The sequence below is a fragment of the Nannobrachium achirus genome, assembly GCF_963921795.1.
Source record: "Nannobrachium achirus genome assembly, chromosome: 6".
Taxonomy (NCBI): Eukaryota; Metazoa; Chordata; class Actinopteri; order Myctophiformes; family Myctophidae; genus Nannobrachium; species Nannobrachium achirus.
The window spans coordinates 61,964,861-61,980,966 of record NC_137815.1 but is presented as its reverse complement, the minus strand read 5'-3'; the positions used below and the strand labels follow the sequence as shown (position 1 = coordinate 61,980,966).

General features: G+C 42.0%; 1 protein-coding gene across 1 annotated transcript in view; it reads left to right on the top strand.

The window, feature by feature from the left end:
- camkvb (CaM kinase-like vesicle-associated b) overlaps positions 1-14,650 on the top strand; it is a gene marked incomplete at both ends in the record, with an annotated part of 16,582 nt that extends 1,932 nt beyond the window's left edge. The window contains 10 exons of the mRNA XM_080728344.1: positions 589-663; positions 2,281-2,419; positions 2,905-3,025; positions 4,564-4,639; positions 6,605-6,741; positions 9,215-9,293; positions 9,978-10,065; positions 10,500-10,830; positions 13,929-14,041; positions 14,534-14,650. Of these exons, the coding sequence (XP_080584470.1) occupies positions 589-663; positions 2,281-2,419; positions 2,905-3,025; positions 4,564-4,639; positions 6,605-6,741; positions 9,215-9,293; positions 9,978-10,065; positions 10,500-10,830; positions 13,929-14,041; positions 14,534-14,650 (1,276 nt within the window). The remainder of the gene's footprint in view (positions 1-588; positions 664-2,280; positions 2,420-2,904; positions 3,026-4,563; positions 4,640-6,604; positions 6,742-9,214; positions 9,294-9,977; positions 10,066-10,499; positions 10,831-13,928; positions 14,042-14,533) is intronic.
- Between the last annotated feature and the right edge of the window lie 1,456 nt (positions 14,651-16,106).

The following is a 16,106-nucleotide window of genomic DNA, read 5'->3' as shown; positions in this document are numbered from 1 at the left end:
GCATGTTTTTTTTTTGGAGGGGGTATACAGGCATTGCTGCTGCAGAGCCTGGAATGTACTGGTTAACAAATGCCCTGACATCTCCTTTAACGGTGCATTTGGAATTATTGCTGCAAGGACTTAATTCACCGTGAAGTGTGCTAGCTGGTGCATTGCTTATCGTCGTCATGGTCAACTGTTTATTCTGTGCGCTGCGTCCCTCGCCTTGTGCACGAGTGGGTGCATCAACACGCTGAGAGCTCCCGCATTAAACCCTGTTATCACCAGATGGACAGTCACTTAACACATGCAGATCGTGGGCCTTGACGTGAAAACTGAATTGATTAAGCTTGTGCACACACCCCCATCTTGGTTTTCTTGATAACTGTAGTGTGTGTGTTATTCATGGTGATCAAAGCTACTCTACGCATTCTAACTGACCAAGTGATGCAGTCTGTGTACTTTCATACAACTCCTAACCGTTGCTCGCCTCTCTCTCTCTCTCTCTCTCTCTCTCTCTCTCTCTCTCTCTCTCTCTCTCTCTCTCTCTCTCTCTCTCTCTCTCTCTCTCTCTCTCTCTCTCTCTCATGGCGTGTATCATCTCACCAGGGTCAAACACCCCAATATTCTCACGCTGGTGGATGTGTACGAGACCAGAAAAGAATACTTCCTCTTCCTTGAACTGTGAGTAGCGACCATAGATTTAAGAAATCACACCCGTGTGAAGTGAGCGATGAATGATGATAGACCCACATGACGTCATAGGATAGGGATCAAAATTTGATACCACGGGAAAAGTCTTATAAAAACACATGGACATCACGACATAGTCAGGTATTGGAGTGGTTAGCACCACCCAAAACCTAGATCAGGGGTCTTCAACGTCTTCAGGCCAGGGACCCCTTAGTTGAGAGAGAGATGAAGCAGGGACCCCCACAACCTTATCATAGATCCCATATAGTTTCATCTTTTGACAGCACGATCATCGTTGTGTTTTGGATTAATGTCAATTTGTGTTTTCAGATATTTAACCACTTGAACCGTCAATACTTAATAAACTTGACCTTTCACTCTGTACATAGTCTGCTCTTTTCGCCCTCTACACCAAACCTCTTTGCCGAAAATAGCTGATCTACAAGCTCACAACGCCTCAAAGTTCGGTAGGCCAAACAAACTACCAGAGGGCACGCCTGCCTTTGATGAACCTACCTAGATCACGCTGGACCTTCCGAACTTCTGTTTCTGTGATGCACACGGAAACTTGCCCTCCTCCGCCATACAGACACCCCAGAGCCAGAGGAGGTTTCTACCTTTTTATGTCTATGGTACAGCGACCATCTGACTATAGGAGGCAATGGCAGTCCGAGTGTCATTGAGGCAGCCAAGGCCTACGACTGTATGTGTTGATTATGCACTCATGGGGAATGAGCTGTTGTAGCCCGAGGCCCTGCAGATATGAGAAAAGCTCTGAACTTCACTCATTTGGTATTCAGATTGCTTGCTGGCTGCCCCACATTCTCATCAGCATGTGTTCTTGGGGAATTTGATGTACAGCATTTCCATGGATATATTAAATGTACAGTACTTATTTTTCTCCAAGGAGGGCATTTTTGATTTGTGTGTTTTTGGGATCCTACTCATGAGGGACATGATCATAATATATACTGTACCAGAGGAGATGTTGATGTGGATAGGATTAAAATCCTCTCCCTTCAACATGTGTGGTGGAAATTGTCATCTTGTCAGGGTTTTGAATCTTCCACTGTTGCCTAACATCGGATCACAGGCTTGCTTTCTCAGAAGAGAGTGTACAAATGGAAATGTTATGGGGGTCCTTAAAAATGAAACTTTGGAGAACGACTGTCATAGTGGACTCCTAATGTGCCATATATTGTCATAGTAAATCAGTGTCATACATACTGGTATGCTGAAGAAAACCCGGAGACTGACATTCAGCAATTTGGTCTTATGATCAAAATAAGGTTATTATTATTATATATGATTGTGTAAAAATACAATCTAGAATTTGCCACGTACATATTTTGTCCGTGTACAGACATATGATGACCCCTGGAGATAAGATAAGCCTTTATTACCAGGTGGAAATGCAGGTGTCATCATACAGCAGGGTTCCCCAATAGGCGGCCTGTCGCTGGAGTAGTGGGAACGCCACCGTCGCCCCCTGCAATGTTGTGAGTGTGACCCCTCGGCTTGGTACCCTAGACATAATTCGGCCCTTGGGGAAAACTAATTGGGGAACCCTGCTGTAATGCCTGATGGGTCACCCTTTGACTTCTCTAGTGCCACAGGCAGAGAGGTGTTTGACTGGATCCTTGACCAGGGATACTACTCAGAGAGGGACACCAGCAACGTGGTCCGTCAGGTGTTGGAGGCTGTAGCCTACCTGCACTCCCTGCAGATTGTCCACAGGAACCTCAAGGTGGGTGTATATTAATTTGATGACGTATGGTATTATGATTTCTCAGTAACACTAATTCTAATAATAATTTGACCTATTTCATCCCAAGGGGGATATTCGGTTTTCAGGAATGCCTTTTACCTTGCTTATGAGGACTTATAGTGACTTACTGTATAATCACTCTATAATGCATTATAACAGTGATTACAATGCATTATAAAATTGTTATAATCTATTACAACAATGAGAATTATAATACACTATAAACCCGGCCAAGTATAATGAAACTGAATGTTCATAACTGTAATTATACAGTGTTACTGTATAAGCATAAATTACATTCGGAATATATCTTTTTTTTTTTTGATAATACATTATAAATTGGCTTCGTAGAAGGTGTTACTGAATACACTGAAGATAATTTAATATGTTATGATAAAATAGAAATGTATGTATGTATGTAAACATGCAATTAGTACACACTTAAAATGTATCCTTTTCCCCAGTTGGAGAACCTGGTGTACTACAACCGCCTGAAGCACTCTAAGATAGTCATCAGTGATTTCCACCTGGCCAAGCTGGAGAACGGACTGATCAAAGACCCCTGTGGGACCCCAGAGTACCTGGGTGAGAAACACACTGAGACTTTGTACAGACATGCTCATATTACCCACTTAACACTGAATTCACTCCAGCAGAAACAGACATTTCTACCGCTGCAATTTTCAACTAACCTTTGTAAATAAAGTAGTTGTGGTACAGCGAGAGCCTGGCAGGAGAGCTAACAGTCAGGGAGGAGAACACTCAATACCCATCTCTGGCAGCTTGTTTGTAAACAAACTATATTGTTTAACTTTAGGTAAGAATTCCATTCCGTTGCTTAATCTTGATTAATATAACATCTACTGTATAATTGCTACTTTCAGACGTCATCAATATTCGCTACTTTACATTTACAATATATTTGTCGTCTTCTCAGCATACGCCCAGTTCTGGTTGGCTGTCGCTTTGTCTTGCCATACTTGCCATAAAGCAAAATTGAGCTTTTCTCAAGTTTGCTGCTCTGCTTTTTGTTGACTCTGCCTCCTGCCGCAGTAGGTCAAGCGGCGGTCGCTCCTTGACAAAGACTTTACACCTCACCACTTTCTCAGAATGCTGGTGTGAATTCAGCATAAGCGCTATACTTAACCGCACGTCAGATAGCAGCTCTTCAAATGCACAATACATCGCACAATGTGAGCTTGTCGATGTGCTATTTTCACTGGTTTTGAACACTTTCACTTGGAATAACATGCCCAAAAATAGGAAAAGTGGTTAAGTAGGGTTCAGAGTTATGGGGGTCCTTGAAATGGAAAAGGGGAAAAAAAGAAAGAGAGAGAAGAAAGAACCACTGATTTAAAGTATTTCTCTTTTCTCCTGTATGAACATTCAGCTTTGTAAGTAAATATCTCAAAGTTTTAGCCTTATCTTAGAAAAAGAGAGGTAACACTTTCTTCAAACCATTGTATCTTGCTGTACAAAATATTCTGTCAATTTAATTAGCAGAAGAGCTCTCAACTCACACAGCTGTCTTGTGCTTTGCAGTGTTGATATGGGCTTGAAACATTTACTTGTGATGGACTCAGAAGTGCCAGCTTTGTTTGCAGACAAAGCTCTGCTTCTCATTTGTCACCAAGACGAAAACACTGGCACTTTTTGTGCATTTCATCAGTGAAACGGCATTAATTGCGTTTGCAGTGTGTTCGTTCGGCTCTGCGCAGCACAAGCTCTGCTCTGATCTGAACGAGACAAGCTGAGGGAGCGATCGCAGCGCAGGCAGACTAGTATGAATAATACGCGTTCCGGGGTTTGGGGTGGAAATCCGCTTCTCACAGTGTGTTTCCAAGCGTACCATTGAACGTGCATTGTAAATGCCCATGCTTTAACTGTGATACACGCAAAACCCCGGACATTTGAAGGAATTTATATTAAATAAATAAAAAAAAACAGACAGGCCGGACAGCCCCCCAAAAGAGGACATGTCCGGGTAAAAGAGGACGTATGGTCACCCTAGGTTAAGAACCTTAACCCTTTGACGCACACTCAAGCGTTGATGTTTTCGTACAGGAGAGAAATCGGATGCAGCAACATTCTGTGACTTTAAGCATCTTTTTGTTCTCCCACAGCTCCTGAGGTTGTTGGCAGACAGAGATATGGCAGGCCTGTGGACTGCTGGGCCATGGGGGTGATCATGTACATACTGTAAGTTTTTTTTAGATAGTTTAGTACTATCTACACTGTATTTAGTCCATGGGCCATACGAGATGTCGGTATCGGAAAGGTGGCAAAGGTTATCATGCATTTTTGAAAAGCTCTATATCTGTAGATTATAATTTGGTATGATAACCCTTTCTGAGACACAGCTAAATTGGTGTTATTAGCCGCTAGAGTTGGTGTCCCATTAACTTTACATTGCAGGGGAAAAAAAATAAAAAAAATAATCTGCTTTAAGTAGCATATGAGGGGTCAAACTAGGGGTTTTTCATGTGTCTGAATCCATTGCAAGCATCTGTTTTGCACAAAAAAACATTCCTTGGGCTAAAAAACGGCCCCACAAGACTATGGTTTAGTGATGAAAAGTGATGAGTCATCACTTTTCACACTTTTGTGGGGGCCGTTTTAGCCCAATGAATGTTTTTTATGCAAAACAGATGTTTGCAATGGATTTAGAATCATGAAAAACCCCTAGTTTGACCTCTCATATGTTACTTAAAGCAGATTCTTTTTTTGCTTTTTTTCCCTGTAATGTAAAGTTAATGGGACACCAACTCTAGCGGCTGATAACACCAATTTAGCTGTGTCTCAGAAAGGGTTATCATACCAAAATATAATCTACAGATATAGAGCTTTTCAAAAATGCATGATAACCTTTGCCACCTTTCCAATACCGACATCTCGTATGGCCCATGGAGTAATTGGCTTCCTCTTATATGGCTGATTCATGTAAAAAAAAAAAAGCTTGACACAACACAAATTTAAAAACTGCGTAAATTAATAAAACTTCATCTGCATGGAACATCAATCTTTTCCATCATAACAGTAGTCCTGCTGGGATTTCCCAACCGTGTGGGGAGGGAGTTGCCCATGAATATGGTAGTTGCTGCTTGTGGGGCTGTGCCCTTATTCATATGCAGCTTTTGTGCCTTTGCCCCAGGATAAACTTGCCCCAGTGTCTCCTCAACTGTGAATGAACCATTTTCACATCTGCCATTTTGACAGGTAAATGCTTCTGATGATAATAAAATTAATTGTGGGTGTGTTTAATTCTACCCCTAGAATGTGCTCCAGCACTAACTTAACTATACAGAAGATGTCTGTGCTGGCACACTGTAATTCTCACAAGCAGCAAAAAAAGCTTCAAAACAACTGAGCGTGGCTGGCCATACTGCTGCCTAGTTGCCAACGAAGAGTTGTTCAAGCCACACTGCGTAAAGTAAAAGAGTAGTGTTAATATAGGGAACTGGTTAACAGCATTTATGGAATGGAACAGCCAATTCATGACTGTTGGGAGAGAGGAGGTGGAAATGGTGAAACAATAACCCATTGACCATGCCATTGAAGCGCTGAAAAATGTTGATTTGTCACACCTGCCAAGTGTTGTGTGACACATCACTGTAGATTCATGTCATTGGCTTCCATTGAAAATGACTTGTTGTAGCCTGTCGCTTTGTTGCTGCTAGTGTGAATAACACCTAAATCAAACACACCCGCAATTGATATTAATGTCAGCATTGTTTATCCGTCAAAATGGCCACTGTAGGGAAATTAGCAATGATTAATTGGAGTAAAAAGAAAAAAACAGAAAAAAACAAGAAAAAATAAATCGAGTCATAGCAGTGACTGAGAACTCTGTGTTGTTTGAACTGTGGCACACTTACAATTATCCACAGAACCTACCCTTATGATATTTATATTGTTGTCACAGAAAACATTTGTAGGGGCATATTTAGTCAAAGCTAGTTTGATATTGGGTCACTGAGGTCTGATTAAATCACCCACACCACAGTGACATTCATAAATTAGACTATTTAGTACGGATTGTTGAGATAGAGAAATTAGACGACAGAATGGCCTCAGAAATGAAGCCAATTAGTTATGTTTATGAAAGATTCTTTTGTAGTATACATGCACTGAACCTCTGATAATGATCTGACTTTGTTACCTCAGACTGTCAGGCAACCCTCCCTTCTATGATGAAATTGATGATGATGATTACGAAAACCATGACAAGAACCTCTTCAGAAAGATCCTAGCAGGCGATTATGAGTTCGACTCTCCATACTGGGATGACATCTCTGATTCAGGTATTATTTTAATTCAAAAAAAAAATCAAGTATTTGTTTTTGGCTTTTCTGCCATCATTAATACCGAGGAGAGAGACATGAAACAAGGAAAGAGTAGGGGAATGACATGCCGCAATTGGTCCGCCTGACCTGGCAGTCAAATCAGGCATCCAAGCCTACTCTATAGTACACGCCCTAACCACTCGGTGGCCCTGATTCAGATACTTTTAAGGTTAAATGAATAAAAAACTAGAAGCAGTGCTCTTCCGACCACAGGTCTCCACCAGGTCAGGTAGGTCCTGGTGGCGCTAAATGTGAAAAGGGTGCCATGTCTTGGCAACATGGCAACATGACTGGTGTCTTGCATGTGCACGAAGACACCAGTCATGTTGCCATACCTTAGCTTTTGCTGAACTGACGCCACTGCGTACTCGTCAGCACTCAGCACCATGGACAGCGAAGGAGGGTTGAGAGAGAGAGAAAAGCAACCCTTGCTCTTCTCTCTTTGCGGTCTCATAAATAATTTCTAATGGAAAACAAATGAGTTTCAGAAATATATTTTAAATATATATTTTTGTGAGGCAGAGTTACAGTCTCTCTGTAGCATTCAAATATTGTGTAATAGTTGTCTGGCATGAGGGACTCTAGGCCTTATGTTCTGGGTTATGTCACCCTAACCCAGAAGTCCCAGTGCTAACAGGTGTGTCCTCCCCCATAGCTTTCATCCCAGTGCAAGCTGCATCCCACACGTTTGGTAATCACTGCTGCATCTGCTCTTTTTGAGAGATAATGAATTGATGACATTTTCTATAGTTCCCTCCACCAGCCGAAAGGCATGGGAAGAGACTATGTTTTCGCCCCTGTCCGTCTGTGTGTGTGTGTGTGTGTGTGTGTGTGTGTGTGTGTGTGTGTGTGTGTGTGTGTGTGTGTGTGTGTGTGTGTGTGTGTGTGTGTGTGTGCGTGCGTGCGTCCGTCCATTACCAGCTAATCTCCGGGGGCGTTGGCCTGGTCGCTGCCAGACTGTGCACACACACTCCCTGGATGCCAATTCAGAACCTCTGCTCCGGGAGGCCAATGTTTGCGAAAACTAACTTTTGGCCAGTACTCCTACAGATTTTGTCCAAAAATCACGCACAATGGTAGACAAGACAGTATCTCTACAGTCATGTGATCGACATGGATCTGTCCGATTTTCCATATTCCATCCTGATTGGCTAAAACTGGCTTCCAAAATTGGTCCGTTTTGTATAAAATGCCTGAATCATGAATGCAGTGTGCAACTTTGGTGAAATTGTTCATGCACATTTCCAATAGGCAGAGGAATAAATGCCACTTAAAAAAAAAATCTAATCAGCCTCATGGTGTCGCTATAACAGCCCGATTCGTGTTTTTACCTATAACTCTACTTATCAGTGTACAACTTTGTGCACTCCCTAGAGGCCAAGGAAAAAACTTTGCCCTGCATTTTTCATATCTGCCTTTTATAGGAGGCCAACTTACCGGTATGTAAAACACATTTTTTCCTATTATTCCTTTAGATTTTATACAAAAATCATGCAAATCAGTACACAGTATCTCTATGACAGGATCTGTCCGATATTTCATATTCCATCCTACTTGGCTAACATTGACTTCCAAAGTTTGCAGGATTGGTCCATTTTGAACAAAATTACTTAAATCATGAACGCAGCTTATGATTACAGAGAAATTCTGTACGCACATTCCCACTAGGTCAAGGAACAAATTACACTCTTTTCATATCGGCCTGTTATAGCGCCACCAGCAGGTTGACTTTTGCCAATTTTGGATCAAAATGCCTCAAATCATGCATGCAGTCAGTGTCACCGTTAAAGGCCAAAGAAGACATGTCACCCTTTTCACATTTAGCACCACCAGGAGGCCACAATAACTAATACCTGACCTGGTGGAGACCATGTGCTCGGAAGAGCACTGCTTCTAGTTTTGCTTGATTTCGTTTTTTTCTTTTGAAATTTTTGTGCACCACTGAGGTACTTCCGCTTGCTAATTTTTTATCTGCTGCTGCCAATGTCTCCCCCCCAAAAAAACACACACACACACACACACACACACACACACACACACACACACACACACACACACACACACACACACACACACACACACACACACACACACACACACACACACACACACACACACACACACACACACACACACACACACACACACACACACACACACACACACAGCATGGGATAGTCAGAAAACAATTCAGTCATCAGTCTGATGAAGATCATGCCACTCTACTCAAAACATCACAGGCACACCAACAGCGTGTGACCTGTTTCTTGTATCTGTTGTTTGTTGCATCAGCACCTGCCTATTTGCATTTGGATGTGCGCGTGTTCTTCCTCTTCCGATGTTCAGAAAACAACTCATATTTACTGTGCATTTCATCCAACAGGATAAATATTACATTTTCTTTGTTCCTCTGTGTTTTTCCTTCTGTCAGCCAAGAGTCTGGTTGCTCGCCTGATGGAGGTTGAACAGGATCAGAGACTGACAGCTCAGGAGGCTATTAATCATGAATGGTAAGAATGAACTGTAAGAACGTGCTGTCTGTGGCAACGTGATTAAAATGGTTACATCAATGTAATTCTTTTTAATGGTAGGATTAAACCAGGGGTCTTCAACGTTTTCAGGCCAAGGCCCCCTTAGTTGAGAGAGAGATGAAGCGGGGTCCCCCACAACCTTTTCATAGATTCCATATCGTTTCATTGTTTGCCAGCACAATCAGTGTATTTTGGATTCGTGTCAATTGGTGTTTTCATATATTTAACCACTTGAACCGTCAATACTTAATAAACTTGACCTTTCACTCTGTACTTAGTCTGTACTCTTTTTTCCCTCTACACCCAAACAAATTTGCCGAAAATAGCCGATCTACAATCTCACACGTTGTGAGCTTATTTTTGGCTAAAGTTCTCCTAATTTGGAAACTAGCTGTTCAAGTGGTTAATATAAAAAAGAAGCAAAAAAAAGTTTCTATCACACAAAGATTTGGAGGACCCCCTGCTGTAACTTTGAGGACCCCCTAGGGGTCCCGGACCCCCTGTTGAAGACCCTTGGATTAAACTCTTCCTGAACAAGCTTGGCAAGTTTCCAAAACGAGCCATGCATTTGGTGATTTGTGCTTTCACTAAAGATTCTTATTTTACTAGTCGTAAGAAAATGTCTGTGCAATAATGCAAATGACCCCCCTCTGTGTACTTCAGGATCTCTGGGGGAGCAGCTTCAGATAAGAACATTAAGGAGAACGTCTGTGCACAAATCGAAAAGAACTTTGCCAAAGCTAAATGGAAGGTAAGTGTCCCCCCTGGCCTGCTTACAGAGGGCTTCCTCTCGCAAAGGTCATCCTTAGTTCTTAACACTTGCTCTGACGCGTTTCATGCCAACTCCTGCACAGGCATGTGCACACATAGACATCAAAGGGGGCTTGAGCCCCTGCCCTTTTACCCGTCTGTAAAAAGTGCCCTCTCCGGACCATGAATGCAGTTTTCACTATGGTGAAAGAAATGCAAATGCCCTCTTTCCATGGCATACCTGAAGGCAGCATTCAAGAGAATTGCTTTGTCCAAACTCTCCTGAACTTGAATGCAGCATCGTATGTTGAAATCAAGAAATGTGTAGAAATCCAGCTTGGAGGTCTGCTATTTTCAATATTTTTTACCAAAAGGCCGTTTTAGAAATTTCAGCCCTGCCTCTCTAAAATTCTCTGCACGTCCCTGCTCCTGCAGAAAGCGGTTCGGGTCACCACCATCATGAAAAGGCTGAGAGCACCCGAGCAGACTGACCCCAGCGCAGCCAGTGCAGCCAGCGCAGCCAGCGCAGCCAGCCCTGCAGCCGGAGCCACAGCGGAGTCGGACCCCGCAGCACCCGCCCAGACTGACCTCTCTGTAGCACCGGCCGCCGCGGTCACAGAGCCTCCTGCTGCAACGGAGGTGAGCAGCACAGCAGCCTCAGCCGCCGATCCAGAGCAGGCCAGCCCAGCCCCACAGGAGGCTGAGGCCACGTCGCGTTGCAACGGAGAGACGTCGGCACCTCACCAGCTCACGGCTGAGGCTGGGGGTGAGCAGGGTTAGAGCCACCAGGCATACACCGCCCTCATTGACCACTGCAGGCTGCGTCGTCAACTCCTGCACACTCGATGTACAGTACATTAGCTGCTAGCATGGGGATAGCGCTTTCTTTCTCACTTGCAGCATTAGTACCATATCATGGAGGCTGTACGCTATCTTTCCTGAGTGTCGTATTGCATTTTGCTTTCTTTATACAGTACATGTATCCCGACTTTTTACAATGGCCCTTTTAAGTGGTTAATAAATTAATAATATCCAACTACCATGTCTACCACAGATATTTCCAAACATATGTGATTGGGCAAAACAGACCTTTTCTCTCTGAGCTCGAGGTTTACACCTATACCGTAGGTTTCTTTCTGTGTCTTACCTTTTAGTGATAAGAGAATACAGAAAAACATAACCGTGCTTTGATTGCTTTTTAACGAGCCAAATTCTGTGTCTTTCTCTGCAGTAGTCTTGCTATTACAGTCATTTTTTCCTGTTATCGTGGCTGTTGACAGGCTACCAGGCAGTGTTATTTTGGTCCTGAAATGTAGTTAAGCACAGTGATACCCAATATAGTGGGACTGCTGTTGTTTCCCATGTGGAGAAGATCGAGTATTCCTCTCATTTGGGAACTATTGTTCTTTCTTATCCGTTGCTACACACCAACCCGTTATGTGTCTTACAAAATACTAAGATTGGTCACTATAATTTGAGACAGGCAGCTTCACACTCTGTTACTTTGCCCACTTTGTGCTCAGGAAAGAACCTCATAGCTGTAACTGTAAAGATTCTGTACATAAAGACCTTTGTAGAAGTAGCCAAAACAGCATGCGTTCATACATTACGCTGATTATTTCACATTCTTAAGCACTCGGTGGATAGAGAGATACTCCTTCACGTGCAACACTAACGGTCATCCTTTCTGCCAACCTTGTCTTATCTTTCTGTCAGGCATAATGATGCTATTGGCTCCAGATAGATGCGTTGTTGAGCACTAATGCGCTTTTCAAAGGTCCATGTTACATTATACGATTTATTTCCTCCACATTTAGTGCTGCTGCTGTAAATGTGGTTTGAAACTTTGTGTCTTTGTTACATAGTAGTTTCTATGCATCAACATGTATTTGTAGCTCATCATTTTACAGTAGATAGATTATGCAGGCCTCATGACTCATGACTCTTTATCCAGTCCAATGTGTGACTAGAGGATCTGTTTGTTTGAAGAGCTCAATTCTTCCCGTTTCTGTTTTGATTTCATTTAACGTGTTGTGGCTATTCACTCTGATAGCACATGCAGTATGTTTTAATATTTGGTTCGTTTTGTGAGGAATTGTAAATGGTCCATAACGCTGTTAAAAAGGGAAAGCATTATATTCTTACAGTACAGTAGGCCTACATTTCTACTGTGGTTACATGTCATTTTCACCCAACACTGAGCTTTGCTTACTTGTATTGTTGTAAAACAGAATTGTAAAAAAGATAACAATGTATTCATCACATTATTTTTTATTTTTTATCCATACTTGTTAATGAACAATAACTACAGGCTGTCCATTTCAGTTGTCCTTGGTCCCCTCGGCCTCTACTATCAATAATTAACTACAGAAAGAGTTATGTTTTATCACCTTGGAGTAAATTAAGCAATAGTCAACTGGCTGCAGAAACTGTGAAACCTGGTGTGCATGTGTACCCGTAAGTACCGTAAACATCTGTAGTCTGTCAGTCTCCTGCCCATGTCCATGGCCACTTAACCAACACCCAGCAACCACCTCTCAAATAAGAGGGAGAGTGGGCGAAGCTCAGATCATATTAGTTATGATTGTAATCTGTGAAGACCTCTGTACACTGTGCACTGTGCTGCCTGGATGTTAAAAAGGCTTGCCACTACCTTGTCACAGCAGGACAGCAGTTCTTATTGTGTATGTATAGAGCACATCAAAATAAAGGTACAAAGTGCTTTATAGAAAACTGAAGAAATAAGCCAATCAAATAAAACTACAGAATAAAAATGGAGTGTGTCAAATAATCTGTGATAATGCGAAATAAAAGCATAACATTAAAACAATAAAATGTCAACATGGTTTTGGAAGAGATTAATAAAGAAAACAAACAACAACCCCTTCCACTGTCAATCGGACAAGGAAAAACTCCCCTTGAAGGGAAAAGAAACTAAAGAAAAAAAACAAAAAACTTTGGGAATCACAAGATCATGAAAGAGGGACCCCAGACAAGCGTAGTAGTATGGGCATTAATCCTTCTCAAAAATAAAAGTGCAGTGAGAAATAAAACATTAAAAAATCAAACTATATTATGTCTACATTTCAAATTATGGAAAGACCTTTCATTAAATATGTTTTAAGAAGTGGTTTGATTTATCAAGCCTGCAGCACCTCGGTGGGTCATTCCAGAGCCGAGATTCCCTGGTGCCCCCCCCCCCCCCACTGGTTTTATTTAAAAGCCTAGTAGCAGCGTTGTGTATAGCCTAATAATAATAATAAAAGCATGTATGATTATTTTACTGTCTTATCACTCAAAACTGAACCGACGCATCCTGGATATATTCCTCAGATGATGGAAACATGTCTGAACAATTCTTTAATATGTTTGTCAAGGTTTAGGCATGCGATCAAATAAAGACACCAAGGTTTTTGGCAACAGACCTAGCATTGTTGGATAAAGAACCAAGTGATGATTACATTTGAGAATGTAAGTCATCTGGATTGGAACAGTTATGAACATTTCAGCTTTTTCTTTATAATACAAGGTTTTAATTTGTTGCTGCTCATTCTATTTATAATGTACCTGCACCTGACACATTTAAAACTGTGTGAATGTGAAGGGATGTAGGGAAGCATTGTTCAGATTTTGCTGTTACGTGTTTATAATGTCTATTTTGTCCACATAAATGTCAGTTTTAATGATAGGTTTAATCAGAGGAATATCTGAGATTATTTATGTGAATAGATTATTTATCGTTGTCCATTCTCTTAGTTAAGATGCTCAAATAAAATACTGTTTCACAGTTTTAAAGCAATGCTTTTCTTCCAGTGCGGGTTCCCCACTGTGTTCTGTTCTGTTCATTTTGCAATGCACTTTCAGGTGTATATTATGTAGACGTGATGTTCACCAGGGCCAGTGGTCACCTGTCGGTCCTGTCTCTCACCTGTAAGCAGTCTGTACCGTACTCTTTGACTGAGTTGAAGACTTTGATGGTAATAACATTTAAAATAAAAATAATTGGTTTATTCTTTTGTGGTCACCGCTCTTTTCTCTTTGCTCTCTCTGCTTTATTTTGCCAAAAGATTGTAGGTGACAGGGTATCTGGTACAAGTCCTTTTCAACACTGTTTGTTGGTTGGAATAGTGACATACAGTAGGCTACAGCATCGCCTCATTTCAATTTTGAGCTTCACACTTCATCTGTAGTCGTCGGACACACATAAAAAGCATGTTACCTATGCTTTACCTGGGGGAGGTGGGGGTAAAGCAGCGTCGAATTAATTCCCGATGGAAGTCACATGGTTTTGAAGAAGCAACATGCTTCAAGGCTGCCCTGTATTCCCTCATGAAGCAGCCTTAAAGCAAGTTGCTTCTTCAAAACCAAGTGACTTCTATAGGGAATGAATTGGATGCTGCTTTATCCCCCGCGCCCCCCCCCCCCCCCAGGTAAAGCAAAGGTAGTGTGCTTTTTATGTGTGAGTCCAGCCTTATTCAACTGTATCCAAGTGGCTCAACTATGCACAACTCCTCCAGAGTCAGACTCTATTGAACGTGAAGGTGGCAGGACAGCTTTTCAGGATCAGACCGGAGCAGGGAGGATAAACGATGCTGCTGGCCCAGGACCCAGTGGAGACCACCTGCTAAAGCTCTCTCAATTAATGCAAGCTTAACTTTGATCCCAGACTAGTGCAGTGTGAACCGGGGGGGGCTCCCATGGGATGGCAAAATTGCCGCTACCTTATTACTCTGATTTTAGGTTGGTGCTGACCAGGGGCATCACAAGGGGGAGGAAAGCTGGAGGGGCCTGGAATTATGTTGTACTTTAGCTATTGAAAAATAGCAGAGCTCACAGCTCACAGCTCACAGCGCGGCACCGGTGCCGCGCTGTGAGCTTGTAGATCTGCTATTTTTTGAAATGTCATAAATGTGCAAATCTTTGAATATATATTATATTGTTTCTTTAGGCGAAGATTTGTAACTAAGATTTGAAATATTTTTGAAAAATGCACACATTTTCATGATTTAAAAAAAATAGCTGATCTACAAGCTCGCAGCCGTGCTGTGAGCTTGTATATCTGCTATTTTTCAATAGTTAAAGTACCCAGAATTCTGGTGCGAACTGGCTGCATCACCCATCCATCTCCATTTAGCCCTTGAACACCATAAGTTGTTCACAGAAGATTGCAGATCGACGCTTGTCAGAACACGGATGCTGGGGTTTAAGAGGTTAACGTGAAACGTTATACTGTAGGGCATTGCAGTGGGCGTGGTTTACTCGTGCCACTAAAAATCATCTATTCATTTTTCCCATAGACTTTTTCAAAAACATTTATATCAAGTATTTTAAGCATAGAATCAAGCCATCCAGGATTCTGGTGAATCTCATGATTCATAAAAACTTTGATTCTGTGAAAAAAAAAGATGAATATTTAATGATTTACTGCATTTAATAAATAGGCTACCCTTTGTTTAGTGGTTGTACACTTTTTCTTTTCACAGAATCGAAGGTTATATGGTCATGATTCACCAGCATAGCTTGATTATAGGCTTAAAATAATTGCTATAAATATTTTTGTAAAGGTCTATATGGGAAAAAAATTAATCGCAATGTGAGGTTGAGCTTTAGAGCAGTAATTCTAGCTATTTATGGAATAGGGTTTAACTGGTTACTTCTGGTGTGAGCTGATGTGAGAGGAAACCCAGTGTAGGTGAGACTTGCTCCCTGGGAACGATAATGCATAATGCACTCTTTCTATGCTCCCATGGGACACAATAGTCTTCTCTCCTGGGAGACTCTCTTTTATGCCAGCTCTACATTGGTATGCTGCCATGCCGTACAACCATTAGGGCTCAGGGGGGTTCTTCATCTGTATCTGTGTAACAGCAGGCACGTGCACACAGACATGAAAGGGGGCTTGAGCCCTTGCCCCCTTAACAGTCTGTAAAAAGTGCCCTCTCCAGACCATGAATGATGTTTTCACCAAGGTGAAAGAAATGCAAATACCCTCTTTCCATGCCGTACCTGAGGGCAGTATTCAAGAGAATTGCCTCCTGAACT